This window comes from Nasonia vitripennis, chromosome 1 (genome assembly GCF_009193385.2).
Source record: "Nasonia vitripennis strain AsymCx chromosome 1, Nvit_psr_1.1, whole genome shotgun sequence".
Lineage (NCBI taxonomy): Eukaryota > Metazoa > Arthropoda > Insecta > Hymenoptera > Pteromalidae > Nasonia > Nasonia vitripennis.
In genome coordinates this window covers 32,508,706-32,524,197 of record NC_045757.1, presented here as the reverse complement: position 1 = coordinate 32,524,197, position 15,492 = coordinate 32,508,706, and the positions used below count along the sequence as shown (strand labels likewise).

General features: G+C 38.1%; 3 protein-coding genes across 22 annotated transcripts in view; 2 read left to right on the top strand and 1 right to left on the bottom strand.

Moving 5' to 3' along the window:
• LOC100119126 (cytospin-A) overlaps positions 1-8,224 on the top strand; it is a 31,455-nt gene extending 23,231 nt beyond the window's left edge. For 14 of the 16 annotated variants that reach the window (XM_016990137.2, XM_003423842.5, XM_008216938.4 and 11 more), the window contains 10 exons: positions 6-365; positions 736-945; positions 1,028-1,483; positions 1,992-2,430; positions 2,710-3,982; positions 4,320-4,558; positions 5,425-5,616; positions 5,711-5,884; positions 5,968-6,353; positions 6,435-8,224. In XM_016990137.2, the coding sequence (XP_016845626.1) occupies positions 6-365; positions 736-945; positions 1,028-1,483; positions 1,992-2,430; positions 2,710-3,982; positions 4,320-4,558; positions 5,425-5,616; positions 5,711-5,884; positions 5,968-6,353; positions 6,435-6,524 (3,819 nt within the window). In that variant the 3' untranslated portion in view covers positions 6,525-8,224. The remainder of the gene's footprint in view (positions 1-5; positions 366-735; positions 946-1,027; positions 1,484-1,991; positions 2,431-2,709; positions 3,983-4,319; positions 4,559-5,424; positions 5,617-5,710; positions 5,885-5,967; positions 6,354-6,434) is intronic. The other 2 variants (XM_008216939.4, XM_008216944.4) reach the window with 2 other exon arrangements.
• Positions 8,220-11,413, bottom strand: LOC100119089 (histone deacetylase 3). The gene is made up of 3 exons (XM_001602880.6): positions 11,141-11,413; positions 10,603-10,968; positions 8,220-10,301 (listed from the first exon to the last, which is right to left on the bottom strand). Exons 2-3 carry the CDS (start codon positions 10,949-10,951, stop codon positions 9,346-9,348), a joined length of 1,305 nt encoding a protein of 434 aa, XP_001602930.1. The 5' UTR covers positions 10,952-10,968; positions 11,141-11,413; the 3' UTR covers positions 8,220-9,345.
• On the top strand, positions 11,413-15,299 carry LOC100113539. 5 transcript variants are annotated; one of them, XM_003423841.5, is made up of 3 exons: positions 11,413-12,026; positions 13,425-13,762; positions 14,165-15,299. In XM_003423841.5, the coding sequence occupies exons 2-3, from the start codon at positions 13,460-13,462 to the stop codon at positions 14,444-14,446; spliced, it is 585 nt and encodes a 194-aa protein (XP_003423889.1). In that variant the 5' UTR covers positions 11,413-12,026; positions 13,425-13,459; the 3' UTR covers positions 14,447-15,299. The 5 variants fall into 5 exon arrangements, with proteins under 5 accessions (XP_003423889.1, XP_001602594.1, XP_003423888.1 ...); XM_001602544.6 differs by having other exon boundaries at positions 11,413-12,282; XM_003423840.5 differs by lacking the exon at positions 11,413-12,026 and adding an exon at positions 12,035-12,377.
• The last annotated feature ends 193 nt before the right edge of the window (positions 15,300-15,492 follow it).

Below are 15,492 nucleotides of genomic sequence, written 5' to 3'. Positions count from 1 at the left end.
TGCAGGAACAGCATAGCTTAGAACTGGAGCGTCTTGCCAAAGAGAATGAGGCTCTGCGTAGCAGACTGCGCGATGTTGTCCACTCGCCGCTCTCGGACTCCGAAAAGCAGCAGCTCCTAGATGCATCACGACTGCACAATTCGGCGCCAGCTTCCATTGCAGTACTGCAAGAGGATAGCTGCGCCGGAACTGGTAATATGACACAAGAAAATGCTAGAAGCGCTACGCCTGAGTGGGACAAGCGATCCTCCAGTTCAGAAGTGTCAGTTGCCTGTTTGCAGGACAGAATTTTACAGATGGAGGAGACACATTACTCCACTAATGAAGAGCTGCAAGCCACTATACAAGAACTCAGTGACTTACAGGTGATTATCCAACTTTAAATTGATGGGATAATGTTTGCAAAAGCTTGAACTTACGTGTTTTTGCCAAGATCTAAATTTAGCTCGTTTTTTGCACTGCCTTTCTATCATATTAGGAAATTCAACTCTGGCTTATCTACTTGCAAAGTTAATTGTATATTTCGTGCATACGTAATTGCCAGCTATCCTCTCTTCATTATCAAGCTCATTATTCGAAAGGCTATTAAATATAATTATAGATTACATAGAAATAGATATAGGCAGAGCGTTTCCTTATTTGCTATAGTGAAACACGCACTGTGCGGAACAATGTTCTTTAAAAACAAAAACGGGATTAAACGTTAGGCACCAAGTAAATAAACGTTTTTTTTAGGCGCAACTTACAGAACTGCAAGCTGATAATGATAGGCTTGCAGAAGAAAAAGGAGTACTGCTAGAATCTCTTTGTAGGCAAACAGAAAAACTGGAAGACTCTAGATCTAAAGTTGATACTTTGCAAGGACTGCTTCTGAGAGACGAGCAACCGCAAGAATCGAAAGGTTACAATACCGAGAGAGAGCAGAAACTTGTCGATTTATTAAAGGTACGTTACGCACCCTTATATCGACCAATATAATAGCGATACTAATGTATGTGTAAATGAACGTAACCGATCTCTTTAAAAGAGCGCACAGGAAGAGCGCGAGAGCCTGCTCCAAAAGCAGGAAGAGTTGACCTCCGAGCTGAAATCGCTTCGCGCGACGGCGGATGCAAGCACAGCCGAGGTGGAGCGACTGACGAAACGCGTGCAATTCCTGGAGTCGACGATCGACACGGCCAATGTCGACCGCAAACTCCTTGATCTGGAGCTCACCGAGTCGAAGCAGGAAGGCGCGAACCGCAGTATCGAAATTAGCCGGCTGGCTACACTGCTGGATAACGCGCGCGCCAAAATCGAGGAGCTCGAGCAGTCCAGGCAGCTGGAAACCAAGAGCGAGGCCGACGAGATGCTCGACGCCGCGAGGCGTGAAAAGGACACCCTCGAGACACAAGCTGCCGCGCTTCAGGAGCAGTTAGCAAGGTCACACTGCGATCACGACCGGCTGAGGGATCAGTACTCGCAGCTCCAGGAAGAATTCAAGGTTGGCACCGTATTTTGAGTTATATTTACTTGCAATAAATTTCGTACATATTTTTAGTACGAATTCTTTTGCCAACTAGCTGTTATCGTTGTTTTATTTTGCAAAGAATGAATCCATATTTCATTATTCTGCCCTGGGTATTTTTAAGAGTGAATATTACATTTGGCAACGCTCTGGTTTTTTGCGACGTTGCGTTGCGCAGTAAACTTTTGATTCCATGCAGAAGGCAGTAGGATGATTCTGAGAATTGCCGATTGCTTCGCATGCCAAAAATCTAAATGCTGATTCTGCTAATTTGCTTTGAAACCAAACCTTTTACAAAGTCTGCGAACTAAAGAATACGCTCATATTTGTAAATCAAGTAGGTTTATATAAAGACGGTTATTTCCAAATGTTCTAAGAATAAAAACTATAGTTAGAAATGGTGAATAAATTTATTTTCAAAAGTATGCAAAGAGGTTTCATCATCTAATTTTAGTTTCTAAATTCATTATCCTTACGACTGCAGGTTGCTCGTAACAATGCGAAATCGGCGATAGAAGACCTGGAGTACCGGCTAGGCCAGCTGAAGGAGGAGCGCGTCTCGGTCAACGCGGAGCTTACTTTGGTGCGTGACTCGCTCTCCGAGTTACAGTCTCAGTGTCAGCGTCACCTCGAAGACAAGCGCGAAATGAAGGCCGTTTTAAGCGAGATGCAACGCCGTGAGCGCGAGGCCCAGAACCGCACGTACGAGCTCGAGTGCGCCTTAGCCGAAGAGCGCAAGCTCAGGCAAGAGGAAAGCGCCGAGTGGCAGCAGTTCCAGACGGATCTTCTCATGACTGTACGCGTCGCTAACGACTTCAAGACCGAGGCCCAGAGCGAACTCGAAAGGGTCGTACTCGAGAATAAGGCACAGCGCGACAAGCTCAGGGCGCTGGAGGCTCAGCTCGACAAGCTGAACAACATGAGTAAGTGCTTGTAAATTTTTTCTTTTAGTTAGCTGTTGTAGAATCGTAATTGTTGTCAATGTAGTTGGCTGATTACTTCGAAATATCGACGATTCCGTGTAAATCTTGTGTTTGCCTATAATGTCTTTTGTCTTTAAAAAAGTTATGCTGTTTATATATGAGATCTTCAATATTTCGAAAAGCTCTCGTATGTCGCAAGTAAATAATTTCTGTTGTAAAAATTATCATGTCGCATGGCAAATAATTTTTTTTATTTTGTTAATTTTAATTGCACATCAGGCGACGACGTCCATAAACCAAGGAGTACAATATTAAAGCGTGGTCGTACAATTATTAAGAAACGTTTTGAACCAAAGAAATCTATAGTGAAAAGTGACTTACCAAGGACAAAGGGTATATTAAAAAATCAAGTGCCTAGAATCAAAAGTATTCTAAAAACTCGTGTAAATAATGAACAAGGAAATAGTGTTTGGTTTGATTTGAGTGAACCTGTAGATTTTAGCTTTAAATCTATCTCCAAAGATAAAGTTGATCCCAAGCATAATATCAGTAAAGAATCGGAGTCTAGTAATGATTCTATCGACAATAAACGTTCAAGCATTACTTCTCATTCATCTAAAGAAGAACCTGTACCAATGATCATCGATTCAACTCCTAAACTCGATATTGATCAGGTAGATGCTGTAAATAATTCTAATCCGAATTCAACTTCTGATGAAATCTTAAATAAACGTTCAAACTCGAGTTCACTATCACCCAAAGAAAAACACGTACCAAAGATTATCGATTCAACGCTTAAAATTCATAATGGGCAAGCAGATAAATCATCAGTAAATAATCCATCAACCCCTAATTCGAAATTCCATGTTAGCAAAGAAGAAACGTGCAAGCCTATCAATTCAAATCTCAAAGAAATTTCACAAAACGATTTGTCAGAAAAGATTACGGGTATTCAAAGTGCCGGGCGAGATGTTTACAGCATCAATGTGTCAAACAGTCGATTTTTTGTGCCTAATAATTACGTTTACACAAACTATGAAAACTCTATGGACGACTTAAGTTTTAAAGTGGATCCCGAAATAACCAAAGCATTGCGCAAAAGTTTAGAAGAAAAGGCTAGAAGTACAACTGATATCAGTGAAGCTCTGAAAAAATCAGTGGCTAATGAAAATTTATCTAAATATGATAAAAAGTTAAATAAGAGTACAGATATTCCAAATGCAAAAGTAGAACCTAAAATTGTACAAGAAGTAGGAAAGAAAAACTTTCAGAATGAAGATAATCAGAATAAAGAATTTTGTACAGTTACATTAAGAAAACCTTTGCAAAGTGAAGTAGTTGTAAAAGACATACCATTGAAAGATAAAGTGGCTGATAGTTCATATGTTAGTAAAGTCGAATTAAGAAGACCTTTAAAAAATGAGCCACTAACAAAAGACACAACATCAAGTGGAATTAAAAGACCATTGACTGAGAACTTACAATTGTCAAGATCAAATTTCCTGAGAAATTCTATACATGAAACACAGTCAACAAGTTTATCATTTAAAAGGTATTAGAAACTTGTAACAATTGATTTTCAACAAATTTTATTTGATAATTTTTATGCTTTAAAATTTGGAAGATTCAAATTATGATTTGGTGTAATTTTTTATAGGCTTACTCTGTACTTGATTTTCGATTCATTATAATGTATACGCTCCTTTCTATGCAAATATCTTCAAACTTGAATGGATTCTCCTAATTCTTCATTTCTAATTTACAAAATCACACCAGTTCGCAATTTGTAATGTTTCATTTGCTATACAAACGAAAATATTGATGAAAAAGTAAAATAGCATAAAAATTTTCAAATAAAATTCGAGAATCAATAATAAATGCCAAAACAGTAGGAATACGTTTTCACGGAATTCGCTGGAGATCACTCCCACTGCCGCATCAAGATTTCCTACGGCGCCGAAATTGGTTTCCACGATACGTCAAAAGTTCGAAGATTTGCCATCTTTGAGGCTCAAAGACGAGAACACATTTTTGAGGCAAAATAGCGTCAATCGTCGACGATACGCCGGAAATTTTGAGGACGCCGTCAGCGTGAAACCCAAACCTCTGCCTCGACGCTTGATCGGCAGTAAGTCGCAACAGAATCAAAATAGACAAAAATGCATAAAATCAGCGTGGATTACCAAAACGGAATTTGTAACCTGTGACTGTCCATGCTACAAAGATCCTGAAATTGGGGCTTTTTGTGTGTTTTTTCTATTTCTGTGTTACCTTTTTTAATATTGGGTCACTAGTGAACTGGCATTTCAAAGTGGTGTGATGAACCCATGTAACTTGTGTGTGCCAATCCTGTTGTTATATATCTTTTGAATTTTACAATTAATCCAAATAATCAGTGTTCGACCTTTGAGTGAATTATCGCTATCAACTTTCCAGCTGAAATCAACTTATGAAGCTTACTCTTCTCATGTATTAAATGGGGAAATAATTGGCAGTATTTATTGTGGATCGCTTTATGTGTGTTACCTTAAATTTGGTACAGTGTGTATTTACCCTCAAACAGACATAGGCAGACAGGTTTTATATCATTCCATTTGTTGCTTTATCATATATTTCTCTAATATGAACTCCAATGAATGTTATCATGAAATCAGAAATAAATTTGTTATACAAACGTAGAAAAACATACGTTTTATGCCTATAGATATGATAAAGCAAATCGTAACGTCCATGTCTGGTTTAAGATTATTTCATTTTCATTAATTAAGCACCATTATACGTAAAAAAACAAAACCATAAAAACTTTTATAAAAATAAATTCAAAAAGCTAAAAATTTTATTACTTTAACAGTAGTTATTTTTATAAAGTTTTTTTTTAATCATTCTCTTTTTGTGTTTTATTTAATATATTTTTTGCTTTTTGCTTCTTTGAATTCTTTCTTTAAGAAATTATTAAACATTGCGGTAATGCTTTAAATTTGTTTTCCATTTCAGCAACGCAAAAAACTATGCCGCCAACGTCTAGGATAGCGACGACGCCGACAGAAACGCAACAGTCCGTTATAAACAGTGTTCAGAATGAGATGGCTGCACGGCGCAAAGCGAATATCACACGACAAGACTCGAGACTTTCCGTCAAATGTCTTATAGAGAGCATCGAAAACGCAACGAAACAGGCTAAAGCTGGTAAAATTTTGTTAATTTGTTTTTGTTTTTTTTTTCGTTGAAAAAAGACATCGAATTAATTAAATTTTTTACGATCAATTTTAATTTTTTGTAGGACCTGGAAGTCGCAGTAGCTCTACTTCATCTCTCAACTCTATTGGTACCAATGATGTGATTTCTCTGAAAGCCCCTCTCAGAGATCAGCAGATCAACAATCTTATATGTACGACGAATACCACCAACAATAACAACAAGACACAAACTGCTAATACGAAGAAAACTTACTCAGGTAAAAATTAACACTTCTTTTATTTATTTTATTATTTTTAGAACACTTGAAAATTTCTAATAACAATGATTGTTCATGTCTAGAAACTAAGAATACCGTCCCGAACGTGCTAAGCTCAGGCCAACTACTGGATACGGCAGCGCTAAATGCTAAAACCATCGACTTCGTGAGGCGCAACAGTGTAACCGATCTATCGGATCGCAAAGATCCGCTTTGTGGCCTAGTAAAGAACGGCGGCTCTCGTCGAAACGCCCTACTGAAGTGGTGCCAAAATAAAACAATTGGCTACCGAAATATCGACATCACAAACTTCAGCAGTTCATGGAACGATGGTCTGGCTTTATGCGCGATACTTCACACATACCTGCCTGATAAGATACCCTACGACTCGCTTACGCCCACGGAGAAAAGGCGCAACTTCTCGTTAGCTTTCTCTGCTGCTGAAAGCGTCGGCATACCGACGACTCTGGTAGGGATTTTTTTTATTGATTGTTTTATAAATTTGTATTAAAGAATGGATAATAATGAACCTTTCTCTCTTAACTTACAGAATATTGGCGATATGTGTCAGCTCGAGCGACCTGATTGGCAGCAAGTTATGACCTATGTGACGAGTATCTACAAGCACTTCGAGACCTGATTTGAAACATCCAAGAATACGAAAATTGATTTTGCTTACGAAGCTTGCTGTTTATCGTTACTTTACTTATCTTTCTTTTGTTCTAACAAACTTGACAACGAGGAAAAGCAACGTCATCTAGTCAACTAAATACCAGAGGGAGATAATCTTACTTCTGAGAGAAACTAAGAGCAGTTTCCTCGAAAGTCCTCGAAAAAAGAAAGTAGTACATAATAATTGTTTGCGCAGAGTAAAATAGACACAGGGCTCGTATATATTTATATTTTCATCCGACGGAAAAGAAATCTGGGAATATCGCCTACCGAGCCCTTTATTTTTTATAATATTTGCATTAGCAGAAAAAAAACTTCCCTTGATGCTTGAAGAAATATGTCAGTGAATTTAGGGCGTGGCGACGTATTATTCCTTCAATTAACATTATGAGACTGAAAAATATTCATACAGTATATGTTTTTATATATAAATGTTGTGAAGATTAAAAAAAGTAACTGCAAGATGTGTGACCGATTACATTAATGTAGTTAAGAGATTAAGCATAGTTTGCGCGTCATCGTATATATATATATATGAATTGAAAAAAGCTCTTTCTATAAAATTGCTGAACATAGCATTAACTGCTAGCAAATGAATTGATATGATGGTGAATCGTGAGTTGTGTCGCATGTTTCTCAGCATACCATAAGTATTTTCTTGTATTATTACTTTTTTTTTTTTGAAGTGTTTTTTTCTTTTATTTTTAAAGTTTCACTCACGCTATATTTGTACAGGCGAGAAAGGCGATTGCGTGAACCTGAGAGAATGTGTGAGAAGCGCATTTAATTGTAAGAAATCCTAATTTATTGTATTGATCGTGCAGATTATTCTAATAAGGAAAAGTAAGCAATGGCTTAAGCTAAGTTCTCTGTGATATAGCATTGATAGTCCCAAAAGCAGAGATACACGCGTTTACGATTATTATTCGCATTGATTAATTTTTTTCACTCACTGTACGTGCGTTTAGCATCTCTCACTCTTGTTGCTGCTTCGCCCTGGTGGCGTAGAAATAAAAAAAGTCCATCATGCTCTCCAAAATAAACTAAAATTTTTAACAATTAAATATATACCTCCGACTGATTGCACGGCAATGTACTGCTGTCAAAACGTTCCGTTTTTTGCTTTCAAAATATCACGCAAATATTTGTTTTCTTTTTAATTAGGACACTGTCGCCTTAAGATTTTGAAAAAGTAATTTTGTTTTATTGTAAAAAAAATGTTTCTAAAAAGTAGTAACTTTTAAATTTGAGTATAAGAATCGTTTGCGTAAGCACTTACTTTTTTTAGTTATTTGGCTAATCCCAACAATTGTTGAGTTTATATTACTCCGTATTTAAGAGAAATTAATTTTTTTAAATTTTAAGGTGCTGTTTTTATATGCATATCTGTTAATCACAGTATGTAACTCGCAAATAAATTTTTAACGATGCGAAGTTTTTTAAACAAGAATGTTTTATAACGTCAGATATTTTTTACGAAAGATCAATATAACAATTTTTACTACTTGTGACGTCTGAAAGTATGTTTTACCATTGGTTATATATTGATATTAAGAAGGCGAGAGTACGCTAGAAATGCGCTTTCATATATCTGTATTTTCATATAAATATCTACAAAGATCTATGTGGGAATCGTGACTTTGACAATGAATTGAAGTTGTAATAGAATGTGTACAAATCTTTATTTTACCACTTGCAAATATCTCTCCATTCCAGTTCCTATTTACAATTCATTAAGTTTTATTAACTTGCGCATTTATTATATAATCTATGTGAGGATCAAATTAAGTCAGTTCCTCGCGCCTTGGCATATTCACCATCATTGTGTTGTTAAATTTTTATCCATTTTCACAAATTTGTTAAATAAATAAAATTATAAGTCATAAATCAACTAAAAGGTAGTTCGTTCTACACTGAAAAAAAAACAGCCATTTTAACTGAACTCGCACCTGTAATCCGTCATTGTACGAAAACTCGCCAAGATTACCGTAGAGTTCAGCAGTTTTAAAGAATCAGTTTGGTTGTTTTTGCTGGTGTCCCGCGTAAGCGACCAATTTTACGAGTCGCGACTCGTTAAAACTACCAGTGGCACACCGTTGTTGTTACTGAACAGTAGTTACGGTGGCAGAACGGTTAAAACTACCGGACTTTACAGCAGAAACGACTGTTTTTTTTCAGTGTATACAATACACGTTGAATGCTTTAAAAACAAAATATAAACTAACTAAAATATGTATTTTTTAGATTTTTATGTACAGACTAATTCAAGGAAACCATCCAATTTATAAACTCAATTTTCTCGTCATAATTGCATGTATACCAATAGTTGGAGTAAAAAAGTAGTCGAAGATTTATACAGGAGATTTATAAACGTTCGGTAAAGACTAATTTGAAAAATAATTTTCATTTTTTGCGCGACCATTACTACGGTACTTTCACAAAAGAAAGTAAATTAAAAATTCTTACCAAAGCAAGTTTTAATATTTACTTGATTCGTAAGAAATGGTTTTTCAAAGTAAGTGAGACGTCAATTTGCACGGCCGACTTCAAAATTATCATCGTACATCCACAACTACGAAAATAAGTGTCAGATTCCAAATTGTTTCCTTGTTTAAGGAAATAAATCGAAACACAGTTTTTCAATGAAATAAAACCGAAATAGATAAAAATTTGTAACACAACGCTGCTGATACCTCGTTCAAATTCTCTTCAACGCTCTCACTCTGTTTAACGCTTAAAAAAAAATCATTTATACAACACTGAACGCACAGAAGGAAAGTTCCAGCAAGTTATGAATCTCCAGTGTCCATTTTGTCCTGGTCCTTGTCTCCCGAGTAGTACTCGTTGGCTGGCTCGACTATCTTGTCCATATCTTGAGGATTCTGCCTAGAGTCTGGGTCTGGGTCGGGATGCCTCTCATCTTCCGGAGGTAAAGCATCGCAGGGAACGTCGTGCATCTGCACGCTGGGCGAGCTTGCGATCATCTTTAGGTTGTCGTAGACATGTCGCGTTATGGTATCTAGGTACTGCTTACTATTGGCATTGTCCTGCCTGGTGACGACCTCCGGATGCAAGGTGAAGTCTGGCCCGAAGTATTCGATGTACTCGGTGAGAGGCAGTTCGTTGCTGATCGGTTCGTCGACGAGAAGCGAGGTCTCGTAGGTCCAACATCGCGCGACGTTTCGTAAGGTGTAACCGCCGCCGCCTACCGTAAGCAGCGGTATGTTCAGGTCGCGGACGTACTTGACACATTCACCGTGGCCCTTGGTACTGAGACTAAAGCAACCAAGTCTGTCGTTCGCAAGAGAGTCGGCACCACACTGCAAAACTATCGCCGTGGGCCGGAAGTACTCCATCACGTTGGAGATGCAGGGCTTGAATACCTGGACATAGGAGGCGTCGTCGATGCCTTCTTTGAGGGGAACGTTGACGGAGTAATACCTGCCACTCTCGGCGCCGATCTCGTACATGTCACCGGTGCCAGGGAAAAAGTAGTTGCCGTATTTGTGGAAAGAGACCGTCATCACACGATCAGTCAAGTAAAAAGCTTCCTGGACACCATCGCCGTGGTGCACGTCAATGTCGATGTAGAGCACGCGCGCGTGATATTTGAGTAGCTCTAGGATCGCGATAACAATGTCATTGATATAGCAGAAGCCAGAGGCCTCAAACTTCTTCGCGTGATGCAGACCACCACTCCAGTTTATCGCTATGTCGCAGCTTTTATTATTTAGCTTTGTAGCACCTTAAATTAATACATTTTTGATTAGATATTATTAAATAATAAAAACAATGATAATAGATAATATTATAATATAGACATGATGAATGGAATGAAAATGTCTAACATTTGCAGTAAATTATTATTTATGCATCTTTTGAAGAGAAGTATCAGAAATAATAAGAAATCAGTTAATTTTGATAAGTGTGATTATCAACGAATAATGTCTTTATTAGATGAGCGTTTTGTTAGTAATCTAGTGATATACTAGTGATGAAATAGCTAGATCCCTACTGCAAAAAAAACATTAAAGTGATGCTTATACCTTCCAATGATGCTCCCGTGTACATGGAACAAAAGTCAAAGAGGCCATCAAAAACTGGACAGTCATCACCCACATTGAAATGGCTCAAGTACTTTGTATAACCTTGCAAATTCTGTGGGGTCACCCTTTGCAAAAATTCAACATATTCATCAGAGTGGAAGCGACACATATCATGCCTACTCGCTCTGTACGGTCGATAGATTTGCATTTTCTTATGGAGTCCATAGTTCAGCACCAGACTGTGAATGACCGACAATCTGTGTGGTTTCATCGGGTGTCCAGGCCCATAATGAAAATTTCCCACATCAGGATTGTAAAAGTACGACACTTTTCTGTTGCTGCTAAGCATATTGACATCACCTTATTCTGAAAATAAATGAAACAATGCTGCAGATTTACTTTTAATTTGTTTAAGTAAGAACAGCCGCAAAGTATTAAATAAGGAGTTTTTTGTATAAAACAAATGTTTCAATTATCACTGACATTTATCCACTTAAAGCGAACAAGTAAAGGCCTGTAATAATAAAGCAGTACTTACCTCCTTTTATATTGAAATTAAAATTAAAAACAGTTCGTAGGGCCCAGTACAGTTTCAAAGTTCTTGCCTTAGTCGAGATTTCCAGCGAATCATGGCAATTTTCCGGATTCAAAAAAACAGTTTGTCAACATCTCGAACGGGTAAATGAGGTTATGGATTCTAGTTGATTCTAGGGACGATGCTCCTATGGATGATTCGAGCGACGTTGCCACGTTCCCTGTGACGCTCTGCAGGACGCGCTTTTTTCAAAAGCACGTGCCAATTGTTGAATTATTTTATTTATGCGTTTTTCCAAAATGCTAAATTAATCTTATTGAGAATATGTGAATTTAAAATAGTCAGTGAGTGAATGGATTAGTCAAAACTTCTTAATCGAAAATAAGCGTTTTAACACTTCAACTAATGGGCCGTGAAACAAGAAATAATACATTTATAAATATGAACTTGTTTAATCAAATCCGCGAGAAACAACAATCAATATAAGCAAACTTAATGGACACATGTTTACAATAAAACAATCGGCAACGTCGCAAACTCGCGGAAAAACGCCGCCGACGCGAGAAGAATATCCTCTACTCTATACACATGTGTATATTCCATGCCTACATCCATACATATATATACATATATATGTATAGAGCAAACAGACAGCAGCGCATACACCCCCTCTGACGTCAGACTGCCTAGAGCAAATGATCATCAATCAACGGTCGGTCGGTCGCGCGCGCGTAACGTTCATTCGTTTCGAAAAACCGCCTCGTCAAAAGCCGCAGCTGGAGAGAAAACGTATAAGTATCTCCGAAGGTAGTCCGTCCACCTTGAAAACCACCTACGTCAGCGAGTTTGAGAAAAGAGAGAGGCCGAGAGAGCAACTGCGTATATATAGGTATATATATATATATAAAACATCGGAAAAGAAAAAAGGAGAGGAGGAATTCGCCGGGACGCGAGCGGCAGGGGGGAAAGTCGTTGGAACTGCCGCCGCCGCCGCTGCAGAGGAGTTTGAAATTTCTCGAGAGTGCGCGGTCGTTGGCGCGAGACTGGGCGTCCCTCGCGCGGCGAGAAGCTATAGCTAGCTCTCCTGTACTTTTTCGGGGCGCTAAGAAGAAGAAAAGAGAGGAGAGAGACAGAGAGAAAGGCAGGTGCGTAGCCGTTGGCCTCTGGACGCCGCTATACTACAGTTGGCTCCGAAACACCTCTGACGGACGTTCGTTTTTCTCGGCGATATTATTCGGACGTGAGTATCGTCGCGTTTAATCGTGTGCCTATGTGTGCGTGTGTGGTGGCTATGGTATAATTTCGAGGGGTATAACTCGCGCCAACGGAATTTGGGTTAATCGATCCTCAAGGATTCCTCTCCGCAGCTTCTTCTCTTCCGCCTCGATTGCATGTATTTTACATTATACATATATGTGTTAACGAGGTCGCGCCGCCGCATCAGCAGCTCTTGGCTTTAATTTTTACTCGGAGGATATACATGTATAAGGGGACACATCCTGTTGCGTCGTGTATAGTCGAAGGCTTCATTCATTTGCCGCTGTTTGTAAATAAAGCGATTTAAATAGCTTGACGCAGAAGTATAGGTATATGTAGTTTTTGTGTACTGCGTGCGTGATTGTGTGGTGCTGAAGGGTTCACGTTATATTATGCTGAGGTAGCAGACTCGGGAAGTATGTGTACTTTAGAAGCGCGAGAAAGAATTGGGATTAACTCGTCGCGAAGTGCGGAATATATTGTGTAACATCGCGGGAGTCGCCGTTGTCTCGTAGCTTGCAGTTTCCGTTGCAGTATGGTTGTTTAGTAGGTTGACGCTTGATCTTCGACGATTGATTTTTTTTATTCACTTCTTTTGCGAATTAAACGGCGTCTTTTATACACATCTCATAAATTATTGACTTATTGATCCAACATCACTTCGTGGGCTCCTATTGCTAGCTTCAATTGTCAATCTAGTTTACAACTTTTATGCAAATAAAGTATTGAGATTAATTTCCACTATACTATACAATCAATTAGTGTAATGATAGATACTGTTTCATCGTGCTTTCCCTACATTAAATGATCAAGAAATTTTTTTAAGTTTACCAGCTGTTACTGCTCACCCTACTTTTCTTATTCATAAATCTTTTCTTTGCTCTCAAATTTCTCATGAATTTTTACTTCTTTCTTTTCATAAATCTGAAGATATAATACTTGTGTGCAATCTTCAAAGATATTATAGAATATTATAAATTCTCTACACAATTTGTAATTTGTGTAACATAAAATTTGTTTTGTTTATCAGGTAACACCAAAAAAGCAAACTAAAAGACTGACAACATGCCTCCAGATTCAAGAAGTGTATCGTTTGTCTTTCACCGAGACAGCATTAACGCAAGGAGTACCCCTGAAGATGGTAGAGGCTCCAAAAACTTTAGGCAAAGGTTACAGGACAAATTTGACAAGGAGCAAGTGAACAGATCTAGAGACAATCCTGGAAACAAGGAAGGCTCCGAAAGACCATGGCTCAATCTAAGTCTTGGGCAGGTTTCCACAGACTCCAAAAGGGCCTTGCGAAACGGAGCAGATAAAATCTCCAAAACCATCTCATCTGTTAGAACAACATTTGGCTCTATATCACAGGTAATATTAATTGCTCAATTTACTGCTTGTAAACACGCGTATCAAACTTAAAATAAGATGATAAATTGTCTGTTGCAAGTAGCACGATTTAATCTACTTCTTGGCTGACTTTGATATTTGCTTGCAACATCTTGTAATTAAAAGTTAATGTAAAGGAAACTAAATGTTTCAAGCAGTGTTGAAATTCGCCCTGTAAACATTTTATTCAAAAAGCCAAAGTTTCAGAGAGACAAGAAAGATAAATTGCAACTATTCAAACGCATTTGAAACCCCGACGTATAGTCGTTAACAAGTCACCACCTGCAATAAATGGCTTCAAAGTCCGCCTCTATTCCCCGGAAAAGCCACTATTTCAAATCCCGTCGCATTCTCTAACGCTATTGTCTTCGTCTCTAATTATAGAAATTCAAAAGCTCGACTCGGCGACGCCAGCGTCTCGAGGAGCAGCAGTCGCCTACGAGCAGTGCTTGTAAGACTCAAACGCCGCAATCGAGATCGCGCAACTTGCTCGGGCGTACGCCGACCAAGCTCTACAGTCCATTTGGTATTGAATCACCGAGGACCGCCTGGGACAAGGAGAACGAATTCACGCCCTCGAGCACTGCCTCCAAAGACATGTACGAGCAAAAGCGTCACCGTCTCTTTCGTTTCTCCAAAGTCAACGGATTCTGCGCTCTGAGATAGGCAGACTGATCCTTCTGTACTTTTTACTTACTCTTTATTTAATGTAATTATATGTAGAAATTGCGAATGGCTGCTTACTTAAGACGGGAGGCTCATTACGTTGATCGTCGAAATTCGAAGCGCCAATCAATTTGTAATTATGGAGCTTGAAATTTTTTTGCGCTACAGGGGAGTAATGATTGAGCTATTACGAGACTGTTTTAATCAAGTTTCCAGCTTCGATCATCGTTCAGGCAACGAATCTCATTAGAATTTAGACGGCTGATTTCTTATTTATTTTTTCCTCTTTTTCGTATTGACTCGCAGTCATATTCTAAGAGCTTATAAGACTGTTTTCTTTTGTTTTGATAGAATATTTATAAGATTTCTACTTAAGTTTTTTTTTTATGTTATCGTCTTCCCGCATGAGTTTTTTCATACCTTCGTTGTTCTTCGTCTATGTCGAACAAGAGATATCCCGCAAACATTTTGTCTATACGAAATACAAAGCATTCTATTGTGCTTTTCGAACAACGATGAAGCCATGTGCTAATCAAAATCTCATATCAATAAAACGTATTCTAAATATTATGTAGTGGTGCGAACGTGACACTACATATCAATGGATTTGAGAAATTAATATAAAGTAGTCAAATGAAAGATTTATAGCTACGTTATATCATATATAAAGAATCCCGATGGATCGGGTGATTCTAGCTTTTTATACCAGTGCGCGATTTTTCTTCGAACTTGCCTTTTCTACTTTTGTACTTTTATAGTATATAGCATGGTTTTTTGAGCGATATGTATCTGCACGAGTACTCTGAATAAAGTACTGAATAAATTGAAAATGTTGATTTCTCTTTTACAAATATACTATACCTTGGATTTTTCATAAACCTTAAAATATCCTTACTCCCCTTTATTATTCTAAACTTCAAAGTATTATATGATAAAATTATGTTTTATAATATTCCGTGCCACTTGGCGCGTTGGAGAAAAAAAACAAAGGAAACACTTAGCATAATCGTCATTTGTTTACTAACCAATTTTCGTTAGCAGGAAAA

Bases quoted from the DNA above. Each gene is read 5' to 3' on its own strand.
- LOC100119089 (XM_001602880.6), bottom strand. From the start codon at position 10,951: ATGCTTAGCAGCAACAGAAAAGTGTCGTACTTTTACAATCCTGATGTG. The intron at 10,302-10,602 runs GTATAAGCATCA...TATTAATTTAAG, and splicing joins CACGGGAGCATCATTGGAAG to GTGCTACAAAGCTAAATAAT.
- LOC100113539 (XM_003423841.5), top strand. From the start codon at position 13,460: ATGCCTCCAGATTCAAGAAGTGTATCGTTTGTCTTTCACCGAGACAGC. The intron at 13,763-14,164 runs GTAATATTAATT...CTCTAATTATAG, and splicing joins CATTTGGCTCTATATCACAG to AAATTCAAAAGCTCGACTCG.